This window comes from Doryrhamphus excisus, linkage group LG18 (genome assembly GCF_037039965.1).
Source record: "Doryrhamphus excisus strain RoL-2023G ecotype Guam linkage group LG18, RoL_Dexc_Guam_v1.1, whole genome shotgun sequence".
NCBI classification, from domain to species: Eukaryota; Metazoa; Chordata; class Actinopteri; order Syngnathiformes; family Syngnathidae; genus Doryrhamphus; species Doryrhamphus excisus.
In genome coordinates, this window is record NC_136374.1 from 9,255,711 (window position 1) to 9,283,678 (window position 27,968).

Consider the following 27,968-nt stretch of genomic DNA (forward strand, 5'->3'; position numbering starts at 1 on the left):
ATTTGTTATAAAAATAGATTTTTATATTTTATTTTATTTGCATTATGTACACCTGCACAATCTAATCGCACATCCCTGTTCGTATTGTATAATTGTCCATAATATTATAATTAAAAGCTAAACAAATAAATTAGTACATTTTGTCGCTCCGCAGTACATTGCTTAACTTTTACATGTTCAAATAAAAGTCAAGTTTCCGTATTAAAGAATATTTGCACTTGGGCTTACATGTTCACGTCAAAAATAAAATTTCTGCATACAGTGTACTCTGCTCACTTTGACATACAAAACCTATATATTCTGTAGTCATTGTCAATGTTTGCTTTCTTTGTCATTTCGTTGTCGTACTTTGGTGACAGTTTGGCCCTGTGGCTGTTAGCTACCTTGCTAGCGACCTTGAAGCTACATGACGTGCTGTTTTATTGCACACCTCAGGCTAAATACTACATGCAATACCACTGTACAACATGCCTTGGATACACACATTAAACACATAATTCTAAAATCATAACATTTGAGTATTTACATTTTTTTATAAATTATTTTTAACATTAATATTTTTAAGCAAGGTAAAATAAAATGGAATAAAAATAAATAAAATATGAAATACATAATAGCAAACTTACCATTTTCAATGTTATTTTAAATAACACACAAATTATTTTATTATTATTAATCCAACTAGAAATTTAGAATTTTAAATGACTATTTTTAAGACAAGTTAAAAAGTATATTCATACTAAGAAATAAATTAATAATATGGAAAAATGATACAATATGAAACTTTCAATCTGTTATTTAAAATAATTTACGTTATTCAATAATAAAGCAATGCAATTGAAGTATTACAATTCCAAACTCCATTTGTATTTTTTCAAAACAAAATAAAACACAATAACTTATTTAGCATTTAATTTTTTCAATCATGAAAACAACTACTCCAACAGATTAAAAGTATTAAAATGTTAATGTTTTTTAAGCCAACTAAAGGTGAGAAAATATGAAATATTCAATATTTAATTTATTTCAATTAATTTATTTTTTATTTTATTGATTTATTTGTATTTATTTTAAAAAATATATTCTTAAAAGTAAATTTTAAATACTTAATTAAAAAAAACTACATTACAAAATGACCAATTTTAAAAAACAAAAATAAAATAAATATAAAAAAATAAATAAAATGACACAATTCTAAAAATAATATTTAGCATTATTAATCAAATTGAAATCTTGCTTATTAAAAATTAAACAAATTTATCATTTTAATATATATTTTTTCAAAGGTCAAACAAAATTATCAAATTAAGAATTACAATTTGGAATTTCATTTTTTTTAATGTAAAAAAAAATTGAATATTTAATATTTTGTTTCATTCTTGGAATGGTGTACGTATATGGTTGACAAGGCAAGTGTCCATCCATCCAGCCGCTTATAATAATGAGGGTTGTCGGTGTATGCTGGAGCCTATCCCAGCTGTCTTCGGGCGAAAGGCGGGTACACCCTGGACTGGTCGCCAGCCAATCACAGGGCACATATAGACAAACAACCATTCACACTCACATTCATACTATTTGGTTTACCATTTGTTCATTTTTTAATGTGGGAGGAAAAATGTGAATGTCAAAGCGACTTCCTTGTGGGACAAAAACAAGCTCCAAACTAACGGCTTTACTTGTTTGTTTTAAGAACAAAATGTCACATTTGGAGTCTATTTGGAGCTCAGAAAAGCGTGTAAACAAAGATGCAAGAGAAGTCAAACGACACATGTTTTTTAAGTAAATCGGCCCATACTAACCTGTGGCCAAATGATTGGAGCATCCCCAAAATATGTTATATTATTCTCCTCCTGTAGTCTTTTTGAAGCATTGGTCAGGTTGGTCAGGATGCCGCCATCTGTAGTCATTAGCAGCAGCTAATTAACAACGAGCAACGAGTGAACTCAGTCACCTCACAAAAAAGGAGGCGGCTGGCTATTTTAGGTCCACTTAACTGTTCAGGCAGCATAGAGATAGAAAACCTAGACTAGAGCAGAAGGAACGGTTCCTCGCTATGCTTGGGCCCCGACATACTGCACGGTGCATCGAGTGCACGGGGTCATTGATTGTATCTCTCGCTCTATGCTGCTACTTTAATGGCTGCGCTGTGCCCATGTGTGGAGCCGGCATTAGCATGGCCAAGTTATTTCCTCTCAGGGGCTATTTCCACTCCCTGGACAGGATTTTTCCATTCACAAGAAAAAGGCGAGGTGTGTCTTTTTCTCTGTCCTCACACTTTGATGATACATGGAGGTGTGATCATTGAGCTGTTTAATGCTAGCATCACCCTGCTAAATAATCCTTTTTTTTGTTTATTCTTTATTTCATTCAGTCTACATCAGGGGTCTCAAACTCAATTTACCTGGGGGGCACTGGAGCTAGGGTCTGGGCAAGGCTGGGCCGCATCAGGTCCCCCCCCCCCCCCCCCCCCCAAAAAAAAACGCATTTATTAAAAACAAAAAAATTTAAAAAACTTTGCTTTGGTTCCAATTTTCTACAATAAAAGCTCTGATAAAACATTCCACTGTTCTCAAATATCTTAATTTTTATTTTTCTGCACAAAATTAGATTAAAAATAAATAAACAAATCAAGTATAAAGAAAATCAGTCAATCAGTAATAAATAAATATAATAATAATAATAATAATAATAATAATAAAACAGCAAATAATAAAAACTTAAGAAACCACATATAGTTGGTGGGTACACAAATTATTTTTTTCAGATTAAAATGAACAAAGCATTATTAGAGCCCTGTAGACATGACAAAACACGACTATAGTCACATTTATACTTTTTTTATTTACAACATATTGCGCAACTGCAGCATCTTGAGACACATGCTAACTCGCAAACTAGAGAGCTAGCGACCTAAACGGTAGCCTTCAAGTTATTTCCTTTTAAACTTAAATAGCCAAAAACTTACCACTTCCACACAGATAGGGAGGATAACTATTAACAGTTATTTAACCTTTAACATGAACATTAATCAAACGTAATAATTTTTTCTGGGTACATGATACCATACAGCATCCATATCAAACTTGCGCGGGCCGCACTAACATTAAACTTTCATATCAAGGCGGGGGCCCTTGAGACCCCTGCTCTACATGATAATCATGATATTCATATTAAACAAAGTTGCATATTTTCAAGGATTAAGTCATATATTTTCTTTTAGGGATTGTCACATATTTTCAAAAAATATCTTGAAGTTGTACATTTTAAAGAAAACAAATTAATCAAATTAATCTTTCCAGGATTTAGTCATATATTTTCAGGAATAAAGCTACAATATTATGAGGATTAAGTTGTATATTTTCCATCCATCCATCCATCTGCTTATCCTCACTAGCGTCGCGGGGGTATTCTATCCCACCTGTCTTCGGGTGAGAGGCGGAGCTTGAGAGGTACGGCAAAGAGGAATGGGCAAAACTGGCCAAAGATACGTAAGTGTGCCAAGCTTGTGGCATCATATTCAAAACAACCTGAGGCTGCATTAACAAAGTATTGAGCAAAGACTGTGAATACATCTAATTTTTCAGTTTTTTATTTTTAATAAATTGGCAACAATTTCCAAAAAAATGTTTTCACATTGCTGTTACGGGGTGTTGTGTGTAGAATTTTTGAGAAAATAATGTATTTAATCAATTTTGGAATAAAGCTGTGACATTAAAAAAATGTGGTAGAGGCAAAGCACTGTGAACTTTCCGGATGCAGTTGTTAGTGTTTGATGTTTTGAAAGGGAAAGCAGAGGGGATTACAGGTTGTAAAAACTTATTTGCTTTGTCCTCAAGCTTACTATCACAGATTTTTTTGTTTGGTTTACTGATCACTTGGAAGGTCTAGCCTTTAGGTTAAACACAGGTAAATATTCAGGGAGGATGTTGTAAGTTACTCGCATACATGCAATACAGGTATACTTATAGCCACGTAATTGATATAAAGCATTTTGGTTGATGGTGGCCATGTTTTTTACACACGTGCACAATATGTCAGCTAGGTGTCTAATAGCTCCGTGCTTTGTCAGGTAAACATCTCAAATTGGCCTTCAGTACACACTCACATAGCACAATCAGAGTTGTGTAACACTTATGTTTTATGATATGACTCATGGAAAATGACTGGGAGACTGTTTTCACTTATACCAACTTGACTTTGACACAAACTTGTCTTTCCCCTTTCCTTGCACGCATAACCTTATTATTTGACTTTCTATAGGGGTCCAGAGACCTGATCATAATCTTAAAGGGGAACCACACTTTTGCCCATCATTATGTGAAACATAAACACATATTTCTTTCCCTTTTCTTTGCATGATAACATGAGAAAACTAATAAATTTCAGCTAGTTTAAAATGCTGTCATTGGCATACACATATTTTGACTAAAAATGTTGCATGCTTTGAAATCCATGCTGTGATCATGCATTAACACTACTCTGATAATGATGTAATAGTTGCAGTATCTTGCTGTATTTTGATGATTTAAAACACTACTGAAAATCGGCGTATTGATGCTAGCTAACTAACACGACGCCTCACTAATCACTCGTCTCAGCGTCATTCAAAGACGAAAGAGTGGATACCTTTTGATTTCCAGAGCACAACGTCTTGTGCTGGAAGACACAGCCATCCCAATGAGAGCGGACATCTTACGTGTTGTCGCCACTGTTGTTGTTGACTAGCATAAGTATGCGTATCAATGCACCGAGAAAATAAGTTTTACTATTATCATAAGTGTAGGTGTTAATGCATGATCACAGCATGGAACGTTGTTTGAGGTTTTGTTTTACAGGGTTTCATAGTCGAAATAGGTGTATCTCAATGACAGCATTGTAAGCTAGCTCAAATTAACTTGTTTTCTTGTATTATAATGCACAGAAAAGGGAAAGAACAATACTATCTGCCCCAATGGCTGGATGGGACAAAAAAAAAGAAAAAGAAAAGGGAAATAAATATGTGTTCATGTTTCACATAAAGATTTTGAATGATGGGCAAAATTCCCCCAAAGATGCAAAAAAAAAATTGCTAGAATAAAAAATTTGCACATTTGGACCTCAAAGAGGTTTTGAGTAGAGCTACAATTTGCAAAAGCACAACGGGGGAATGAGACAAAAAATCATTTGGAAGTTGTAATTAAAAAATAAGAAAAAAAAAAAGATCAAAACTTTAAAACCACAGGCTATAAAAGCCAAAATCTTCTCTTTTGTCAGGCATTTGCACGGTCATGATAAAGCTTTGATTGCTTTCTCTTGATAAACGTGATCGGATCGTCAAGCTGCATAACCATTGATAATAAGAGTCTGTAACCAAATGTGTTACAAACTCAGTTTTGTGAGAAATTTCAAGTCAACCTGACTTAACAGGGTCAAAGCTTGGGGTTTGATAACAGCGCCACCAGAAGAAGTTAGTGTTCGTCATGACTCATTTAAAGGTACTTTGCATATCAATATTTGCTCAGAGCTGCTCCTAGCTGCGAGTTATTTAGCAGTCTTCGGAAATAGTCCTTGAGCCAAGTAGTAGGGAGTTAGTCTATAAGGAACAAATGTCAGGAAACATACATATTTACGTTTAGCTACGCTCAGTTCGCACTCCACAGTTTGTCAGTTCTACAGTAAGACAGAGGAGGTCCCATGCAGCCTGAGTAGGGCCGTTACAGAACTGTTAATGTTGACCAGAGGAACCTTTTGGTAAGTTTTTCTTTTCTGCAAGAATTAATTCATTGACTTTTTATGGCTTATGGCGATTTATATTTTTATTTATGTCTTATGCACAATTTCGACATATTGGCTTGACTGAAAAATGACACTTAGTTATCTTATAGTGTCAGAATGTCACCTATGTCACCCTGCGTTTGGTGGACCGACCACGGAACAAGTCCTATTTGCGGATGGCATGCTCGCAGTGATGCATGTGTCCATATGATAAAGACCTCAATAGATGGACTCCTCTTCCTCCAGGCCATATGGGACCATATGTACCATAGCTTCTGTACGTCCTCAAGTGTTAAAAATACATAAAGCGTTTGTCGGTGTGCATTCATTCGAACTGCTAGTAGTTTTACAAAGGAGCTAGCTGCTCGTCGAGGTGTGAAAGTAGCGAAAAACATCACGCAACTGGACCCTTGTGCCTTGTGCATAATTTACATCACGCAAGGCGCTGTCCTCGTTAAGACGGATTAGTGCAAGCGACAGCACCAGCCGCAAAAATGCTGACCAGTCAATGAAAAGTGTGCATCTTCACTTTTACTACTACTTTTTTTTTTTTTTTTTTTACTTGTTTTTCTCAACAATGTGATATTTTGTTTTATTAGCTATCAGAAATATTCATTCATTTATTTTCTACCGCTTATCCTCACGAGGGTCGTGGGTCTTCCTGGAGCCTATCCCAGCTAGTATCAGAAATATATTTAAGATATTTAATTAACAGAGAATCGAACCCAGTTCTTCCCGATCGCTGACTGTGTGGCCTCCATGCTAGCCACTCGACCACCCGTGCGGCCTGACAATAACCTATCACCAAAAAATGTCATCCAGTACTTCTCTATAAGAGAGGAGAAATATGATCTCAGGGAAAAACTAAACTTATATGTTAGAATAACATTAAAAAGCCACAGCATTTCAGTATGTGGAATCAAACTATGGAGCGGATTGAGTAAGTAACTTAAACAATGCAGAAGGATGAGCGAATTCAAGAAACAAAAAAAGCAGCTGATGTTTTGAACGGGTCATGTTATGTTTATCTCTATTATTGTTTAACACCATTTGATTGTTATATTTATGATCATTGTAATAATGGAAAAATCACCATAGTAATTTATTACTCTTTATTTATTCTCTTATTTATTCTCTTTATTCTCTTATTTATTCTCTTTATTACTCTTATTTATTAGTCTTTACTTCCGGATCGGATTTGGGATCCAAAACATATGGCTGTAAGTTAAAAGCATTTTAAAAAAACATTTTCAAAAGATACATCAACTCCAATAAAGTTGATTTCGGCAGCTCTCCTGAAGTCCTCCTGAACAGAGTGGGCGATAAAATAGTACATATTGAAGTAATACTTATATACTAATACTAATATATATTTTATCCTTAAAATACTAATCAGAATTGTCATTGGTGTTATGTATATGCTATTTCGGTAAAATCTTGAGAGAAAAATGAACTTGGTGAAAAATTCGTTGTAGAATAGAATTCTTTCCATGGCGTGTAAAGTGAAAATGAAAAAGCAGCAAATGTTTGAGTGGGTGGAGTTCGGATTTTTATCATGTGATGGTCAGAGTATATACAGTAACATTCACGACCACTCATGTTTTCAGATTTCAGACCACAAGTCAGTATACTTAACATTTTCCAGGAGGAAGATGCTTTGACAAAACTGTATAATACTCTATGCCTGTTATTTTTTCTTAACGTGTGTAATACAGAATTTAAAATGCATTAAGTGGGAGAAGTATATTCTAGGGCATTTATAGGACTTTGTAGTGTTTTTCCCACTAGTCGTAGTTTCTTGTCATTTGTACTGCGTTATGGAAGTACTGTGGTTCTACGGTTCATCTTTATGATCACATGATTGCTGAACTTCAGCTAAACTGGTGAGTGTAGACTTTCCTGTGTTACAGTGGTGTTATCCTCTTTGGGCTTGTTGGCTCGTTAGCGCTCGTGGCTATGCTAATGAGGTGTTGGAGTCACGCCAAGTCCACGAACGATTGCCGCTCGGAGGTCAAGATGAGCTTGTCCTTGTACATAAAGTTGTGGAATTGTTTGTTTGCTCACACAAATCAAGAAGCGTGATGGATGTTGGACTGTGATGCGAGATTGCTCATCGCCTCCTGTCTTGTCCCACATCTCTCCAAGCTCACATATACCCCCCCCCACCCCCCCACCTTGTCATTTGCCTCAGTTTGCTGCAGTGCATCATCACCAGCAGGCACATTAACATCTCCATTACCGTCTCTCCTCTGCCTTCTATTTGACCACATTTCTATTCTCCTGTCCTACTTTCTTTGTGTGCTGGTCTTTTTTTTTTTTAATGACACTAGCCTCCTGTCGCCATTTCATGTGTGATCATCGCCATTAAAAATCGCTATTTCATCCTCCTCCTCTCCTCCCATGATGAGCTGTGCTGTTCCAAGGGAGCAGATGCCCTTGGTGTGACCGTGAATGAGAAAGAGAGAGAGAGGTTGGCTAAAGCTCTGCAGTAACAAGCTAGTAAGCGAGCACCTGCGCTGTTATGTGAATATGGAAGCATCATAGCATCATTCATTTGCAGACTTGAAATGGATTTTTGTTTGATTTATTTTGGTTTTATTTGATTGCATTTCATTTTACTTTATTTTATTGAATGTTGTTATTTTATTTCTTTTTTTTGCTGTTTTATTACATTTCATATGATCTATTTTATTTCATTTTGGGTTGTTTTATTTTATTTTTTTGTATTTTGATTTAATTCATTCATTCATTCATTTTCTACCGCTTTTTCCTCACGACGGTCGCGGGGAGTGCTTGAGCCTATCCCAGCTGCCTTCGGGCGAGAGGCAGGGTACACCCTGGACTGGTCGCCAGCCAATCACAGGGCACATATAGACAAACAACCATTCACACTCACATTCATACCTATGGACAATTAATTAAAATTTTTAATTTCCATCCCATCAAAATAGCAATAATTTGCATTTTGCATTGTTTGATCTTAAGGAGGCTCTACGTACGGCTTCAACATGCAAAAAGAAGAAATAGGGAGGCGGCAGAAAAAAAAAATTGAGTAAGCCATCAAGCGTTAAAATGAAATAAAAAAAAAAAAAAAAAGATTATCACACTGTCAAGACCTCTTCATGGCAAAGGCAGAAAAGCTTTCTCTCTTTGAGTTGCATAAACAAGGAAGGCAGTAAGGTTATTTGAAACAAAGCTGTATAGTGGGGTGCGGGGTAGGGGTGGTGGGTGTTTCTGTGAGGGGCGGTGCCTTCAGCTTGTGCTCAATGTCGGCACACTGTGAAGTCACAAAGAGTGTTAAAAAAAAACTCTCTGAAACAGAGTATTCAGAGCCATCCGTCACTTGCATAAATAAATGCATAAATCTCATTTTCTGAAACTTTGGTATCATTTAACACAAGAATACAATATTTTAACAACATTTATAGGTCAGGAAAGTGGAAAAAACATCATAGGTCCTTTTTAGACATGTGCGTTACTGATTGGTTTGTTGGTAAAAGTGTCATTATTTTGTTTTCAAAATGCATCTGTTTCAGTAAGCACATAAATGGCTCACTGCAATTGGATGGCTGTCTATTTCCAACATGCACAAGAGTGCGAAAAGACCTGTAAGGAATCCAAAACAAGTCAGATTATTATACTTATTTAGTTACTGAAGTTTTAATAGTCCAATCTCTTTGAACAAGTCCAGAATTAGCCCACTTTCTTGTAGCGCTTAGTGGGAGCGTGTGTCGTAATCCATGTAGCCCATGCGAGCTAACATGAGTCTCAGTGCCAGGCAGATCAGTTGCATAGCAACAGCAACTTTTTTCAGGGCAGGAAATCTTTCACCATTGGAATGTGTTAAGTCCAAGAACAGTAGGGAAAAAATATAACAGGGATGTAAAAGCCAAACTTTCCCCCAATGCTGACGTGAAATGACTACAAACATCTACTTAGCACTGTATCACTGATATACTTGTATAATATCACGCTTGTAGTCCTGAACTGCTGCATTTCAAAAATGTGTCAAAATATGCACACTTACTGTGTCGCATGTGCCGTTACTTTTCTGATGAATATACCACATGGTGGCGCTGTTATTAAAAGCCATAAGCAGAGGACCTCGTCTTCTATATGTCACGCAGGAGCTGACGTGGCGGTAATCAAATTGTAAGATACCTCCGGGGATTAATGTATGCTGTTATTCATTCATGACATTTAAGTCATTTACACTGATTGGCCCGTGGGGGAGGGCAATGTTTACCTCACTGCTCACATGTCACACTCAGTATACAGTATCTTTCAATGGTAAAGACACACCTAGCATTTTAGCAGACATTTTGTTTATTCTTCTCAAGGGACAATATGATAGAAATATAGAAATATATATGTTTTTTCATATTTGTCACACTTAAAGGGGACCTTATTGTGCTCATTTTTGTCCTTTTCTATTGAGTTGTGGAATCCTAGAGCAGCTAGACACGATAACCCCCACATTAAGCTTTCTAGATCTTCCAGAATCTGCACCTATTCCACCTGTATTTCTTTGGATGTACAAAACAGTCTGTTTTAATTCCTTCCACCCATGGTCCACCTCCGGGAACACTCACTCCGCTGCGATTGGTCACTCTCCCAAATGCTCCCGAGGACCCTCAGACTACTACCGAACCCCACTTTCTAATTTTGTCAGTATAGGAATTGAGGATATATGAATAAACCCTTTGGGGAGCTACTTGAAGTGGAAGTGGTTAGGAGCTACTGGTTAGCGACCCCTGACTTACCGTGTGTAAACTCAAAGAATGGTAACATAAATCTGTGTTTACTGCATGCAGACATCTTAGCACAACACCAGTAGTCGAAATTTGACTATAATCAAACCCCTGTTTAAAGAAGCTTGGGTAGATGCACCGATTTGTGATGGAAAAACGCTAATTGCAACTCCTGATGAGCTTATAATTTACATGCATGCAGGTAAGATGCTCGCTGTATACACACTCTATAGTGCTACATAGACAACTTGCACAAACAGATTAATTGTTACTTAGGGCCTGTGCTTCTGACCCACGACAACATGACCAAGTAATGTTGGAAAGGCATCGGACTTCAGCAAAAGTTAGTCAGCTTTGCCCATGCTCACAATACAGTCCCATATTTTTGAAACTCCAACCACATTTCCCCTATTTCAAATCATCAAACAAACTTAAATATGAGTCAATAACAACATAACTGAACACAAAATGCAGTTCTTAAATGAAACTGTTTCTGTGAAAAAGTGATTGGCACCTAAACCTAATAACTGGTTGGGCCAGTCATTGTGGAGGAATTATTGCTTACTCATCTTTGGAGAATTGTTGTAATTCAGACACACGCTTTTGAGCATGAACCGTCTTTTTAAGGTCATGCCACAGATTTGATTTTACTCCAGATGTAATGGGACACACACCTTCCAATAAGTTCAACTTTTGTCTCATCAGACCACAGAGTATTTTCCCAAAGGTCTTGGGGTTCATCAAGATATTTTCTAGCAAAACTGAGAGAAGCATTGTATGAATGTATGTAGGCCATTCTTATGGCGGAGTCAAGGACCTTAACTGAAGCAAGTGAGACCTGCAGTTCTTCTGCAACCTACTTCCTGGTTGTGTAGCTCCGCCTGTTCCACTGTATAGTATGCTTAGCTGTAGTGTACACCAAATTTGTCCCAAGTCACACACTATGTCTTCCGATCTCCTGACTGTGTCAGTGTGTACTGTTTCACAATGTTTGCTTGTAATAAGTACTCCATAGTGTGTGTGTGTGTGTTTTTCCATGTATGTCTTCTTAAGCTGTCTTTAGGTGTTTTACATCCCTCCTTAAGTTTAATCTTCATATGTTCACCAGAAAGAATAATGTACAATCTAAGTAAAGGATATTATGAGCGTGACCTCTCAGAGAGAAAGGTTAGACCTTTGGGAGTCATCTCATTAACGTCACACACACACTTGTATTTTACTGGCGCACTTAGGAGATGGTCTGAGGCCCCTGCAATTAATAAAACTAATGGTTATTGGCTAGTGAGCAGGATAGGAGATGACTGATTGACCTACAGTAAACACAGCACTTAAAGGGTTAAAGATATCTCCACCCCCCCCCCAGAGGTAAATGGGGCTTTTATGAGAGAGAATGGGGAGGGATGCTCCTTCTAGAAACCGACATAGACGATGAACGTTTGTACATTTCTATTGAGGTTCAATACGTCTTCATAATAATAATAATTTGTAAATCATTTAGACCTGGTCTGGGCGAGGTTGGGCTGCATCAGGTTTTCCAAAAAACAAAAACGCATTTATTGAAAACAGAAAAATTAATAAACTTTGCTTTGGTTCCAATTTTCTACAAGAAAAGCTCTGATAAAACATTCCACTGTTCTCAAATATCTTACTTTTTATTTTTCTACACAAAATAAGATGAAAAACAAATAAACAAATCAAGAATAAAGAAAATCAATCAATCAGTAATAAATAAATAAATAACATAATAATAATAATAAATAAATATAATAATAATAAAACAGCAAATAATAAAAACTTAAAAAACCACATTTAGTTGGTGGGTAGACAAATTATTTTTTTCAGATTAAAATGAACAAAGCATTATTAGAGCCCTGTAGACATGACAAAACACGACTATAGTCACATTTATACTCTTTTTATTTACAACATATACAACATATATAACAACTGCAGGGTCTTGAGACACATGCTAACTCGCAAACTAGAGAGCTAGCGACCTAAACGGTAGCCTTCAAGTTATTTCCTTTAAACTTTCATTCATTCATTCATTTTCTAACGATTTTTTCCTCACGAGGGTCGCGGGGGGTGCTGGAGCCTATCCCAGCTGTCTTTGGGCGAGAGGCGGAGTACACCCTGGACTGGTCGCCAGCCAATCACAGGGCACATATAGACAAACAACCATTCACACTCACATTCATAACTATGGACAATTTGGAGTCGCCAATTAACCTAGCATGTTTTTTTCAATGTGGGAGGAAACCGGAGTACCCGGAGAAAACCCACGCGTGCACGGGGAGAACATGCAAACTCCACACAGAGATGGCCGAGGGTGGGAATTGAACCCTGGTCTCCTAGCTGTGAGGTCTGCGCGCTAACCACTAGACCGCCGTGCCGCCTCCTTTAAATTTAAATAACCAAAAACTTACCACTTCCACACGGATAGGGAGGATAGCTATTAACAGTTATTTAACCTTTAACATGAACATTAATCAAACGTAATAATTTTTTCTGGGTACATGATACCATACAGCATCCATATCAAACTTGCGCGGGCCGCACTAACATTAAACTTTCATATCAAGGCGGGGGCCTCAAACTAGTGTCCTGTGGGCCACATTTGGCCCGCGGGCCGCGTGTTTGAGACCCCTGATTTAGACCCTCTGTTATGAACGGAACTGAACTGTTATGTATGCGCAAAAAGGAGTTATACAAGTAATTCATAGTAAAAGTTGAAAATATGTGGTCGTGCAGAAAGTGCACACTGGAGTAGAAGTCATTTTTTCCATGCAGGTCTTTTGCATAGTGTCGATGTATAAAGTGGGTGTATGTCAGCATTAAGGTGAAATGAAATAACTAGACATCGACACATGACAGACATCCTATATGCCTCCCTGACTGAGAACAGGAAAGAGAAGCGATGCCTGGACCACCTGGTTGTGGCGGTACCTGCACTGTACCTGTCATCTCCTTCACGTCCTCCACATTTTTTTTTTTTTTTTTGGTGCACTGCAGCTGCAGGATCTTTTAGACGTACTGCATTGATATTCAAAGCTTGTGTCTGATCTCCATCACTGCGCTTTCTCCTCCTTTCTCTTGCGTGTACATGTTAAAGACTCTTAACAGCTGTTGTGTCAAAGTAACACTTGACACCGCTCCCCCCCCTCGGATCGCTCTCCAACTAAATGACACCCTCCCTCCATGATACTTCTCCATGTTGCAACGCCCAGAAAGCTGCCTCTTGCCTCACTTCTTGAACACCATCGGCATCCTTTAATGACGCAGACATAGCTATAGGTGATGAAAGCAGGAAGCAATGACTTCTGATAGATGCCACATAAAACTAAATAACGCAGCTGCAGCTTATTGAAATATATGCATGCCTAGTGACAATCAATTGAAATGATAATAGGAATGATGCCAAGGGTAATATCAGTATACCTGATCAATACCACATGGATATTTTTTTGTCTCATCTATGTGTATTTTCACAAATATTTGAGTTTCTTTATCGTTCATGTAGGTTATATTGGACACAGTATGGCAAAGATAAACAAAGTACCTGAATAAGAGCCAGTAGTAGTTTTGCTTTTGTTTTATTATTTTGCACTATTATTAACTTTTGGTCAAATAACTGTATGTACTAAAACAGGGGTGTCCAAACCTTTCCCAGCTCTGACTACATACGGTAAAATCAAGACATATGAACTGAGCCCTGAAAGCAGTTTTAATGACTCATGCTGTATTTTACAGAGTTTTTTCTACTAATGCCAATGCAACCTAGACTTCCTTATATGGGCTACAATTTGACTGACTTAGTAGGCTCGGCGGAAGGAGGGCCTGGAGTGAATTACACAGATCGTTTGGGCGGGAGGCAGGAAATCCAAGGAAACACTACTGGAAGAGGTGCAGAGTGTGGAAGATCTAGAAAGCTTTCTGTGTGGGTTATTGTGTATACCTGCTCTATATGAGCCCAGAATTCAATGTAAAGCTCTAAAAATGAGTACATCCCTTCAAAGAAATACTCATCCTTTTTGTTGAATTGTTCTGTCTATTTACCCATTTCACCCACAAATAACTGAAAAAAGCCTCACACACACACACAAAGTACCCAGCACCCCCCGCTGCCTGCCGACATGGTACAGGCTGTGCGCTGAGACGGCCCCAGCTGAGGCGGCAGCAGCACAGGGAGAGAGAGCTGCTCAGAGCCCGTCTCCACACACACACACACACACACACCTCCACACACTCATTCATATACACACACACACATAGTACACATACACACACTGTCACGGTGGTTTGTCCGCCGGTGCCATCACCATCGCTGCTGCATGTGTCGGTGTGCTCACAGGTGGATTGTAACACTGCGGGCGATTGTAACCTTGATGTCATGTAAGTAGGCTGTGGTAGTGTGGCATGGCTGTGAGGTCATGTATGTATGTTACATGACTGCGCATCCTTTCTTGTGTCCAGTCTCTTCTGGCTGTGTAAGTGTGTGTGTGTGTGTGGAAGTCAGAAATTGGAGGTTGCATTAATAAGCATGCTTATCTTTTTCTGTGTTGGATGCTACCAGCGAGTGACTGTTTGCATTGCGTGTTTGATTGGCTTGCTTCACTAGAGTTTGCATGCATTGAAAGCCCACTGTTAAGACAGAAAAAACGGGCTGACACCCCCAATTGATTGATTATCCATCCTTTCTATTGGGAAGCCTGAACGGCTGCGTGACCTTAAGCATATAAAGGTCCACTGTCTGGTTTTTTTTGTCCTGTAGTGATTTTAAGGAAATGATAGCCATACACTAAGAAAGAAATATGATTGATTGCTGCCTTTGTCGTCATTTTATACATTTGAATGTGATTTTCCTATCGTTTCATTGGACAACGACAGGCGCTTGCAACGATCCATCCATTTTCATCTTTTGAACATTTCATCTTTGCACTGTCAAATAAGCTGAGCAAGAAGTACTCAATTAAAAAAGTTATTGATAAATCAATCAGACCTCTAAGTGTCCCTCATTTTGTACAATTTTGGACAATTCTGTATCCCTTTTCTGTCTCTATTGTAAATCTGTAGGTGGTACCCCATCATAACAATCCCAAAAAAGGCATCAACTAGTTTGGTGGCACCTGCGGTGGCACAAATGCAAAACAAAAACATGTACCTGTATGAGTGATGGAAACTCAATTCATTTTCGAGTAAGTCACTCACTGAAATTAATCAGGGACAGTAAACCCTTGTTAATTGCGATTAATTGGTTCCAGACATGACCATCATAAGGGAAATTCCTCAAAGGAGTATCCCATATTCATAAATTTAATGTTTTTTAACATTATTAGAGCCTTCTGCACATGAAATAACACCCCTATAGTCATGTTTCCACTCTTATTATGTAATTTACATATATGAAATAAGCCAGTTAATCCTTTAGGCACTAGAGTTTTTTCAGTTTTGATAAAGGCATACAGTAATTAAAGAAAAATTACCAGTATGACCCAAAGTTTGTGACTAGCATAAATTCCATCCATCCATCTGCCATGCTGCTTATCCTCACTAGGGTAATCCCCACTATCCCAGCTGATTTTGGGCGAGAGGCGGGGTACACCCTGGACTGGTCGGCAGCCAATCACAGGGCACATATAGACAAACAACCATTCACACTCACATTCATACCAATTTGGAGTTGCCAATTAACCTAGCATGTTTTCGGAATGTGGGAGGAAACCGGAGTACCCGGGGGAAAAAAAACCCTTGCACACATAGGGACAACATGCAAACTCCACACAGAGATGCGCAAGCGGAGATTCAAACCCAGGTCTTCCCGATCTCCTGACTGTGTGGTCAACATGCTAACTTCACCTCATCTAATTTGCATTTTATGACACCATTAGGCTCAGTATATGTCAGATCCCCATCTCCACCAGCTCATCAAAATGTCTGATCTTTTGATACTCTTCCTCATCAAGCAAACCCAGCCATCATCATCATAGTGAGATATTGAACACTACAGCCGCAACCGTTATTGTGGACCGCTATTATTGCATCAATAGATGAGATAAGGCAACTCACCACAACCCTCCTGCACCCCAAACATGACCATGGTTAAGTAAAGCATCAGCAAAAGTATATGTTGCTTGTGGACCATGAAGAGCGAACCGGCTGAAAGTCTATCAATACCTGCACTTTGCATAAAGCCACGCCCACAAAATATTTCTCAGCTTAAAGTTACAGATGTCCGCCATCAGTATTAGCTGCATAAGGCAGTTGCACAAATGGCTTGTTAAATTCAGCAATGCTGCTTGTTGCAATTTGGGGTTTTAAGACAGAAATAATTCTCATACTTGTTGCATACTATGTTGCTGTAATTGTGTTCTGGTGCTAGGGAAGCTGAGTGGGAGGGTAGACAGGAAGTGATGTCAGGGGGTCATACCAAGATATGATGGGGGAGGGGGGTCAACCATTTTGAAAATTATTCCTTATTTAAAAAAAAAAAACAAAAACCTGCATTGTGGAATCTTGGCTTTTCTCCCTGGCATGACAGAAAAAAATTGAGAATCCCTGTTTTAGGTACTCTACCCAACAAAATTATTCTGGTAAATATGTTGCTTAGATGGTGTAATGGCCTGATGCAGTGACACATTTGTGCATGTACGGTATATCTGCCTGCTTAGTAGTACTTGTGCATCATTCCTAGCGGTTCCTTTGATTTTATGCACATTTAACAGTCCACAGCCTCATGTTTCGACTTGAAATGTCAGGCTATTGATTGGAGCACATCAGAGGCAGTTCACTTTGAGGCTGATTGGAAAAGTATGGAAAAACAACACCGGCTTAATGTGATGGCAAGGTGATGAAGGGAGCGATAAAAAAGTAGTTTTGTTGCTACAATTGTATATATCATTAATCTTGAGTTTCCTTGGGAAAAATGTCCTATTTGTGTATTATATACAAAGTCCTGAATTGAGGAATTATTGTATTAACTATTGAGGCATTAAAGCAACATTTTTTTTGCCGACATTCAGTATATGTGAGAATAATGTGTTTCAGCGGAGGGAAGGCTAAAATGGCTACCGGTAAATCTTTTCTAATCCTTTCCTTTTGTTCTATTAACAGCTTGATTGAGCTGCTCTACTATAGCCAGCCATTCCAATCGCACCTTATCTCCCAGTAGACAGCCCAATTCAAAGATAGACTAACATCCCATTCTATTTCTAGTCTTTCTTTCTAGGCCTCTTGCCCGTTGTCCTATTTCTCACTCAAATCTTCTTCTTTATGCTGTTTTTTTTTCCTGACAAACAAAAAAGGGCATGGGTGTTTGAATGCAAGTGTGCAGAAATATATCATCATGTGTGTATGAAACAGCCTTCTAAATGTCTCCTTTAGGGTGACTCAGGTTCAAATTGGACAAATATCTGTGTACATGTGGGGAAGGCCATACAGTCAAGAGATCGGGAAGACCTGGGTTCGAATCTCCGCCTGGCATCTCTGTGTGGAGTTTGCATGTTCTACCCGGGCATGCGTGGGTTTTCTCCGGGTACTCCGATTTCCTCCCACATTCCAAAAACATGCTAGGTTAATTGGCGACTCCAAATTGTCCATAGGTATGAATGTGAGTGTGAATGGTTGTTTGTCTATATGTGCCCTGTGATTAGCTGGCCACCAGTCCAGGGTGTACCCCACCTCTTGCCCAAAGACAGCTGGAATAGTGAGGATTACCCGAGTGAAGATAAGCAGCATGGCAGATGGATGGATGGAATTTATGCTAGTCACAAACTTTGGGTCATACTGGTGATTTTTCTAATTTACTGTATGCCTTTATCAAAACTGAAAAAACTCTAGTGCCTAAAGGGTTAAATGGCTTATTTTCTATATGTAAATTACATAATAAGAGCGTAAATGTGACTATAGGGGTGTTATTTCATGTTCAGAAGGCTCTAGTAATGTAAAAAAATATTACATTTATGAATACGGAATACTACTTTGAGGAATTTCCCTTATGATGGTCATGTCTGGAACCAATTAATCGCAATTAACAAGGGTTTACTGTCCCTGATTAATTTCAGTAAGTGACTTATTAGAAAATTAATTTAAGTTTCCATCACTCATACAGGTACATGTTTTTGTTTTGCATTTGTGCCACCGCAGGTGCCACCAAACTAGTTGATGCTTTTTTTGGGATTATTATGATGGGGTACCACCTACAGATTTACAATAGGGACAGAAAGGGGATACAGAATTGTACAAAATGAGGGACACTTAGAGGTCTGATTGATTTATCAATAACTTTTTAATTGAGTACTTCTTGCTCAGCTTATTTGACAGTGCAAAGATGAAATGTTTAAAAGATGAAAATGGATGGATCGTTGCATGCTCCCACCGTTGTCCAATGAAACGATAGGAAAAACATTCAAATGTATAAAATGACGACAAAGGTAACAATCAATCATATTTCTTTCTTGGTCTATAACTATCATTTCCTTAAAATCACTACAGGACAGAAAAACAGACAGTGGACTTTTGTATGCTTAAGGTCACGCAGCCGTTCATGCTTCCCAATAGAAAGGATGGATAATCAATAAATTGGGGGTGTCAACCCGTCTTTTCTGTCTTAACAGTGGGCTTTCAATGCATGCAAACACAAGTGATAGGCTCCAGCACCCCCACGACCCAAGTGAGTATAAGCGGCATAGAAGATGGATGGATGGGTTTGTTTGTTACATTCAATTTACTTAAAAGTTATTGTGCTCTCCCAATTGCAGTTGCTTTGAGTGTTTGCATGTGTTTTGGACATGGGTAGTGTTTTTGTTTTGCATTTGTTCGAGATCCTGGAGCATTTATGTGATTGCAGCTTTTATTTGCCATGCAGGTGAAGGTGCATGTTCTGGTGCCCAGGTGGATGCTCTTGCAACATTTTTTCTCACAGGCAGGGGGCGCGTTATGCCGGTACGCCTGCTGCGATGACTGCTGCAGTGGGCACAGCTCATGTCTCAGCACATAGCTCAAGGACATTGTTAGACACAGCAGGAACGTAGCAAAAAGCTTGTTTTATATGCACACTTTCTTACATGTTTGCACATTTATTGTACATTTTGAGCGGCATGACAGCCGAGGTAGACAAAAGACTTGTTGCACTCCTAAATGACTATGACAATGCAGTTTCCTTCTAATAACACGTCAATAATATCTATATTTTGTGCAGCAGTGTGATGATCATATGGTGTTAGCATCTGCTCATGTTGGAACTCACGTCTGCCATATGGTGTTCAAGTTCATGAAGTCCAATTAGATGCACTTTCACTGGAAAAAAAGCTTTTAATTATTGCACAGTCTGCATTCTCTGTAGCAGCGTTGGATCATCATTCGTCACTGTCAAGCCACGAGGACAGGAACACGTCCAAAGGAGACATAAGAGTAGGAAGTGATCCCAAGGGGACATTTAGCACACGTATTTAGCTAATATATTTAGGTTTACAGTCGTCTCTCGTTTATCCCGGTGAAGTGGTTGTAAATATGAATTTTACCATTTTTCCCTATGCAATACCCTGCGGACTTGAAATAACACCCTAACTTTACACTCCTGGTATTCTTTGTTTACAACACATTGCTTAACTGTAATGCGGAGGCTAGAGAATGACTGCAAGGACCCAAGAGATACCTGACGCTTTGAACTTAGCATTCTACCATCCTAAATAGTTAGCCTCGAATTCATTTCATCTAAAATTAAGAAAGGGGTTCAAACAGAGTGGGAAAGAAGAAATAAGAAGCCAAAAACTGCACATAGCAAAGGACGACTCGAGTGGGTCGGCAGATTGGCTAAGGAAACAGTACATAGTGTACTGAATGACTTTTGACCTTAGCTAGGTCAGCCATCTTGGCTCAGATTGTAGTCAAAATCAGTTGGTTTCTTGGTTTGACATATGAGAAGAATGCCTCAGTGGCAGGGTCCTGGAATGAGAATGAGTTGGGTTTATAGTAGGCATTCAAAATCAGTAAGATTCTGATTTTTCACCTTAGCTAAGTCGGCCATCTTGGGTGAAATGTCCGTCAAAATCAAGTGTTCTCCTGCCAGGTTACTCACCTTAGCATGTAGGCCAAAATTGGGAAGACCTGGGTTCGAATCTTGGCTTGGGCATCTCTGTGTGGAGTTTGCATGTTCTCCCCGTGCATGCGTGGGTTTTTCTCGGGTACTCCGGTTTCCTCCCACATTCCAAAAACATGCTAGGTTAATTGGCGACTCCAAATTGTCCATAGGTATGAATGTGAGTGTGAATGGTTGTTTGTCTCTATGTGCCCTGTGATTGGCTGGCGACCAGTCCAGGGTGTACCCCGCCTCTCGCTCAAAGACAGCTGGGATAGGCTCCAGCATACCCGTGTCCCTCGTGAGGATAAACGGTAGAAAATGAATGAATAAGTCGGCCATTTTGGGTGAAATGTCCGTCAAAATCAAATGTTCTCCTGCCAGGTTACCCAGCTTAGCGTGTAGGCCAAGTTCGAGAAGATCTGGGTTCGAATCTCAGCTTAGGCATCTCTATGTGGAGTTTGCATGTTCTCCCTGTGCATGCGTGGGTTTTCTCCAGGTACTCCGGTTTCCTCCCACATTCCAAAACATGCTAGGTTAATTGGCGACTCCAAATTGTCCATAGGTATGAATGTGAGTGTGAATGGTTGTTTGTCTATATGTGCCCTGTGATTGGCTGGCCACCAGTCCAGGGTGTACCCCACTTCTTGCCCAAAGACAGCTGGGATAGGCTCCAGCATACCCGTGACCCTAGTGAGGATAAGCGGCATAGAAAATAAATGGATGGATGTTACCCAGCATGCCTAGTTGTCAAAATAAGTCAGGTTCTTAATTACATCTCAGGTCAAACGAGTATAGAATTCTTGCCTTGTTTACCGTCTTTCATAATCTCTTTAATCTCTGTCAACCTCACTGAAGATTTACATGGTCTAGCTCTACAGAGACGAGCACCTCGCAGGCGAAACTAGCCATGTGTTTGATGCCCAGGTAGCATCAAACCATCCTGGGATGCATCGGGTAGTGCCATCTGGTACCGTTGATGATGTCATTTCTTTGTAGTCATGTCATGTAGATTCACTCCTCAGCTCAACGCTTCATTGGCTATCCAGGCACAGACACACAGATAAATAAACACATACACTATTTCCCAGGAGATCATTTGTTTGCTTTCATTTAAGGGATCTAGCCGGCACAGATGGTACGCATTGATGGAGCCTAACGGGTGAGCACAGTAGGAAAACTTTGGAGAATTTAGGAAGTGTAAGTCAGCGTTGACGTCTTAGTTGCATTACAGCACAAAAATGGTAATATTATAGGACATGTTCATCAATACATATAGTTATACTGAATCGCTTTGAATTTCACAGCTATCACGTTTTTTTTTCAAAAATATATTAAATTTTGTGGTTGAATATGTTATATTGTGACTTAAAAAATGTTACATACTTGTTGCCTAAATTAAGCATTTACAAATGGCTAAATGAGCTGAAATAGAAGAACGCCATCATTGGAGAAAGTCTCTCATTTCCCAAATTTGAAAATGTCAAATTGCATTTATTAACATTAATAATGCTTCAGCAAAGGAAAATGTCTCTCTTTGTATTGTCATATTATTATGACACCTATTAAAGGTGCTCGGACACTGACCCCACTGTCCCATAGTCTACAGATCATATGACATATTAAACGCTGTCCAGTTAAGATCGAGTTTCATGTACAGTACAAGTTTTGGTGCGTTCAAGGACTGCCAAAATTTCAAAGCTTAAGTTTATTGGTTCTGTTGCTGGTATGTTGTGTTGTATTTGTTCATAAACGATCACAGAGAAACACTTTTTCCTTTGCTAAATCATTATTAAAGTTTGAAAAGGGAATGTGACATTTTAAAATTTGGGGAATTAGAGTCTCTCCCCAATGGCGGCCTTCTACCATTTAAGATAAATGTAATGAAACTATAATTGGGGCGTTCAAGGTATGTGGTTGGGTTTATGATAAACATGTCACCTGCAAGTGCCTTTTATGTGAGGTGAAGACAAGAGTGGACGTAGATAAGACGTGTGACGCCATAGCATCAACCCCCCCCACCCCCCAAACCCCCCTTGCTCACCATCCTGCCCCTCCAACAGTGCGACGCGACATGCCGCCTCTCCATTTTGTCATCAGAGCAATCCTCCCTCACTCCCTCCCTCGCCTGCGCACACCTCCTCTTCTTTTTCTCCGCATCTGAGAGGAGCATCCTCCTCTCTCTCTCTCTCTCTTTCCATCCCTGTCCTCCTCCGCCTCCTCCATCCTCTCTCTCTTTCGCTCCCCCTCTCTCTCTGGTTGTCCTCAGAATGAGGTTAGCAGCAGCGCTAGCAGAGCAGAGTTACCGCAGCAGGCTGTGGTTATACCGTCCTTGCCACGAACGCTCCGTCCTTCACCTTCTGTCCTCTCTGGACTAACCCCCCTCCCTCTCCTCTTTCTCCCCCGCTCTGTCTCCTTGTGCAGCAGTGATGGGGAGGACCACCATGTAGAGGAGGCAGCAATGGGAAGCCACGCATGGAGCAGGTCTGGACTGCAGCCGTGGTGAGCCTGAGCCCCTCATCCTCTTCAAAAAGGACCGGTGTGACCTTCTCAGGACCTGACCACTGGGGCCGTCCGACGCTCACCTGGATGCTCCCTGCAGTCTCATCGTCGCCCCCCTCCCCTTCTGTCCTCCTCTCCTCAGTGTTGGATTTTGCCCCCTTTTTTTAATATCTATATTTAAGCGGCATTTTTCTTTATTATTTTTTGGGTGCCAACTTTGGAGACAGAGTCTGTCCTCATAGCAATAACAACTGTGAACGGACTGAGCGGCGAGCATCATGGGGGACATGTCCAATAGTGAGTTCTACGCCAAGAACCAAAGAAATGAGGGCAACCACGCGGCGGGCTTCGGCTGCTCGCTCATGGAGCTGCGCTCTCTCATGGAGATGCGCGGCACCGAGGCGGTGGTCAAGCTCCAGGAGGACTACGGGGGTGTCGAGGGACTGTGCACACGACTGAAAACCTCACCCACGGAAGGTAAGCCCCCACCGACGCTCCCATTACGTGTGTTTCTGTACATGGATGTCTTGTTGTTTGAACCGATGACTCACTTCCTGCATGGTTGAAGACCTGGTAGGAGGTGGTGGCGTATGTAGGATGCTCACGGCAGAGGGAGTCCCTTTTGAAATGTACCGTTTACCTGCTTAGTATGCAGAGAGGAATCTCTCTGGACAGTTTAGAGACCCCCGATGTGTGTCATTCTGCTGTCAGCCAATCACACGCTCCCTTTGCTGAGGAGCATACCAACTGGTTTGAAGGTTTAGTGCATGCGAGATGTGCAGTCCTCTTCATGTTTGGCCTCCATTAGACTGCAAATTCAATAATCATTATTCATGAACGAAAGATAGACATGAATTTTTATCAGAAAATAATAAATAATCCATTCCAAGTGTAAAAAGAAGTTACGCTAAAACAATACAACACTTATTAAACAGCTGATATTTTTTAGCATCAAGTGTATAAAATGACAACAAAACACTTTTGATAACAACTAATAGATGCAGGTTAGCACAAGTGGCTAACATGGCAAGTAAGTTATTTTCACTTAGGCCCTAAAAAGGTCTGTTTTCCTGGATGAAAAATCAAATTTTGCATATCAATGGATATTTAGATTTTTAATTTAATTTATTTTTGAAATATCAAAATGGCTGTTGACTAGCTGGATAATCGATTAATGATCCATGTTGATGATCTCCACTATGTTGCTGGTCCCTGCGACCATAGTAGGTAATTAAGAATAACAGTTAAAAAAAAGGATTCTGCACAAAAATACTGAATTTTTAATAACGAAATTACTTTAAACAAGTTCATCCATTCATTCATTTTCTACCACTTATCCTCATGAGGGTCGTGGAGGATGCTGGAGCCTATCCCAGCTGGCAAGAGGCGCGGTACACCCTGGACTGGTGGCCAGCCAATCACAGGGCACATATAGACAAACAACCATTCACACTCACATTCATACCTATGGACAATTTGGAGTCGCCAATTAACCTAGCATGTTTTTGGAATGTGGGAGGAAACCGGAGTACCCGGAGAAAACCCACGCATGCACAGGGAGAACATGCAAACTCCACACAGAGATGGCTGAGGGTGGGATTGAACTCGGGTCTCCTAGCTGTGAGGTCTGCGTGCCAACCACTCGGCCGCCGTGCAGCCCTTTAAATAAGTTATCTCTAAAAATTTCAAGTAGTGCTTCTGAAGTATAACAAAAATCTACATTTTGTATGGCGCACACACACACATTTCCCTAACAGGAAGTCACCCAGCATGCCTTGCGGGTTATAAATGAGTATAAAATAGTATTGTCTTGCATGTAGATTAGTGTGTATGCATTTATTTCAATACCCACATAGCCAATATGGTGCATTCACATTCCGTGTTCCACATGCTTTGCTTGTTGTGTTAAATGTGGTCGCACTGTGAGTGAGGGTGGTCTCCTGCTGGTTTGTGTGTCAAAATAAAATAAAAAATAGGCATCTCAAATACTGTCCACAGTGTACCCAAATCATCTGGGATAGGCTCAGGCCTACTCCCGCAATGCTAGTGAGGATAGTGGCATAGAAAATGGATGTATAATTACAACATGATCTAAAAATATAATAAAAGAATCATTTTGAAAATGATATATCAGCATGTAGCTGTTGGTGGAGAAAGTTTGGCCCCCCCACCGTGTAGTGTCTGTAGTACATGGCTATATTTACGGAATGTCAGATGCATGCTGCTAGAGATTTGGAGACACTTTTCCATGCTGTTGAATAACAAAGTGTCTCCGACCTTTCCACTGAGACGGTCTTGATCATACTGCGTTCCCCAGGCAATTCAATCATGTACCAACATCAACACTGCCTTCTTCTAAAGTCACTTGTGTGACGCTGACACAACCTCCAAGGCACTTATTTACTTGCAGGACTGCCTTTTCACCAAACAACATGAAACACAGCAGTGTTATGTAACCCGTGAATCACGTTGATGAAAAGGAGCGCTGACGAGGAGTGACTCAGACAGGCCCGAGTCGCCGTGCAAAGCGATTCGCGCCCGCAGTGTCGCGGCGATATTGAAATGAAGCTGATTTGCAAAAGCGCAATAAAATTAGCATAAGTGACACATAATTCCTCGCCAGCACCCGTTTTATTAGTGTGCTAAACACCGGTGGTGGGGAATTAACTGCCTGTGGACTTGTACCAAATCAAAGAGCAAAGTAATGAAACCCTCGAAACAAAAGGCGGAATGTTGTAATTATTGTTATTAATATGCTTCATCTCTTTTGCTATCTATTCTAGTCTGTTATCCGTCAACAATGTCATGTATCAACATTAGCATACGCGGTACAGTGCAAAAGTCTGTTCTGCTATCATGACTATATATAAGGAGAATAGACCTCCCCCAAGGCTAAATTGGTACCAATATTTCATTGCTTATTAAAGGCCCCTATTATGCAAAAGTGACTTTTTAATGATGTTCTAACAAGCATACGTATGTGTCGCTGGCGCCTGTTTATGAGCACTTTTCTCAGTTATTGAAGTTTTCATGAAATCATGCTAATGGACATGTAATATATACGTGTATAAATACAGTGTATACAAAAAGAGGCAGGCTTTGCTACACGTCATAAAATCAAGCTGTGTCAACTATCCCTCAAATACAGATGTGGGAACAGTCATTTAGTTTAGGCTAACTATGCTGCCTTTAAGGGCTATTGAACAAAATGCGAAATCTTAACACTTAAGGAAAAAAAAAGCAAAGCATGAAATTGAAGTGAAGCATGAAAATATAAACATGTGGGTTTTTTTCCCATAATGGTACATGTATGCTTTACAATTGACTGGTATTATCACGTATTTATATATTATTACTGTTATATTACGTTTTTTTGGGGAAAAACGGCCTATTTTCAGAGAAAAAAATTACCAAAATGGTATGAATTTGCAGAACAATGAATGCTGAATCATGAATGGATAAGATGTTGTGACTAAAATCCCTTTAAAAGTGTTTATATGCCAATATGAAAGCTCAATTTTGGACAACAAACTTCTAATACACTCTTGTGGGACATTGTTTGTTAAAATATAGGATTTTATGGGTCTTTTGTTGTTTAATAGTAGAGTCACAGTTCACAGTATTTCATTTATTCAAACATATTGATATCAGTCACAACCTTCATTAAGTGTTTGTCCGGTAGCAAACGCAGTACATTAATATACATTAGTATCACAGGCCACGAGGAACAATATGTAAACGTCTATTCAATTATTCAAAAGTCTCTTATGAGATGCGTGCAATACGTTATTACTGCAGGCGTGTGAGATTTATTGGATTTGGAGCAACAGCATATTTCTATAATGGCATCATCTCTACGGCAATGCCGTCCTCGCTAACAAGCTCTTCTGCTGGTTAGGCGAGATCATCCATTGATGGAATGAATTATTCTCACACAGATGCCAAGTCTTGCAATTTCCATCAGTGATCCCAGGTGATGCTTTTTTACCACCTCTGTTTTTTTTCCTCCATGCAGCTGCTTTGCAGAACACATGTTACATTAGAAATATGATCATGCTAATTATCTTTGAGGGGATTCTGTGTTGCTCGCTTTCAACTGCTGCAGCATGTAGAATGTGTGTGTGTTTGTGTCCCAGTGGGCCCCACGCTTGTGAAGAGGCCCCCTGACAGGGTTGACCTATGTATCAGTCCTTTAACTTGATACCCCATGTAACCAGGTGCATTATAATTTGAGTGTGGGTCAACAGGTAGCATAGAATAAATGAATGTATGAGGGGTGTCCTGGCTGGTACAGCAATAGTAAAGAAGAAATTTTTTTTTCTTACCAAGTGCTTTCTGTGTTAGATCAAATTGTTTATCTGAATTAATATGAGCTCAAATATCAGATAATGATCCAAAAATTGACAATAGCTCTAAACCAGGGGTCTCAAACTCAATTTACTTGGGGGCCACTAAGCTCGTGTCTGGGTGAGACTGGGCCGCATCAGGTTTGCCAAAACCCCCCCCCCCAAAAAAACGCATTTATTAAAAACAAAAAAAATTAAAAAACTTCACTTTGTTTCAAATTTTCTACAAGAAAAGCTCTGATAAAACATTCCACTGTTCTCAAATATTTTACTTTTTATTTTTCCACACAAAATAAGATGAAAAATAAATAAACAAATCAAGAATAAAGAAAATCAATCAATCAGTAATAAATAAATAAATATAATAATAATAATAAAACGGCAAATAATAAAAACTTGAGAAACCACATATAGTTGGTGGGTAGACAAATTATTTTTTTCAGATTAAAATGAACAAAGCATTATTAGAGCCCTGTAGACATGACAAAACACGACTATAGTCACATTTATACTCTTTTTATTTACAACATATTGCGCAAC

General features: G+C 39.3%; 1 protein-coding gene across 7 annotated transcripts in view; it reads left to right on the plus strand.

The window, feature by feature from the left end:
- The first annotated feature begins 14,761 nt into the window (after window positions 1-14,761).
- The window catches only part of atp2b2 (ATPase plasma membrane Ca2+ transporting 2), a 75,054-nt gene continuing 61,847 nt past the window's right edge, over window positions 14,762-27,968 (plus strand). For 3 of the 7 annotated variants that reach the window (XM_058054536.2, XM_058054538.2, XM_078798609.1), the window contains exon 1: window positions 22,731-23,559. In XM_058054536.2, coding sequence (XP_057910519.2) covers window positions 23,361-23,559 — 199 coding nt within the window. In that variant the 5' untranslated portion in view covers window positions 22,731-23,360. Of the gene's footprint in view, window positions 14,898-22,729; window positions 23,560-27,968 lie in introns of those variants that run through there. The other 4 variants (XM_058054537.2, XM_078798610.1, XM_058054533.2 and 1 more) reach the window with 3 other exon arrangements.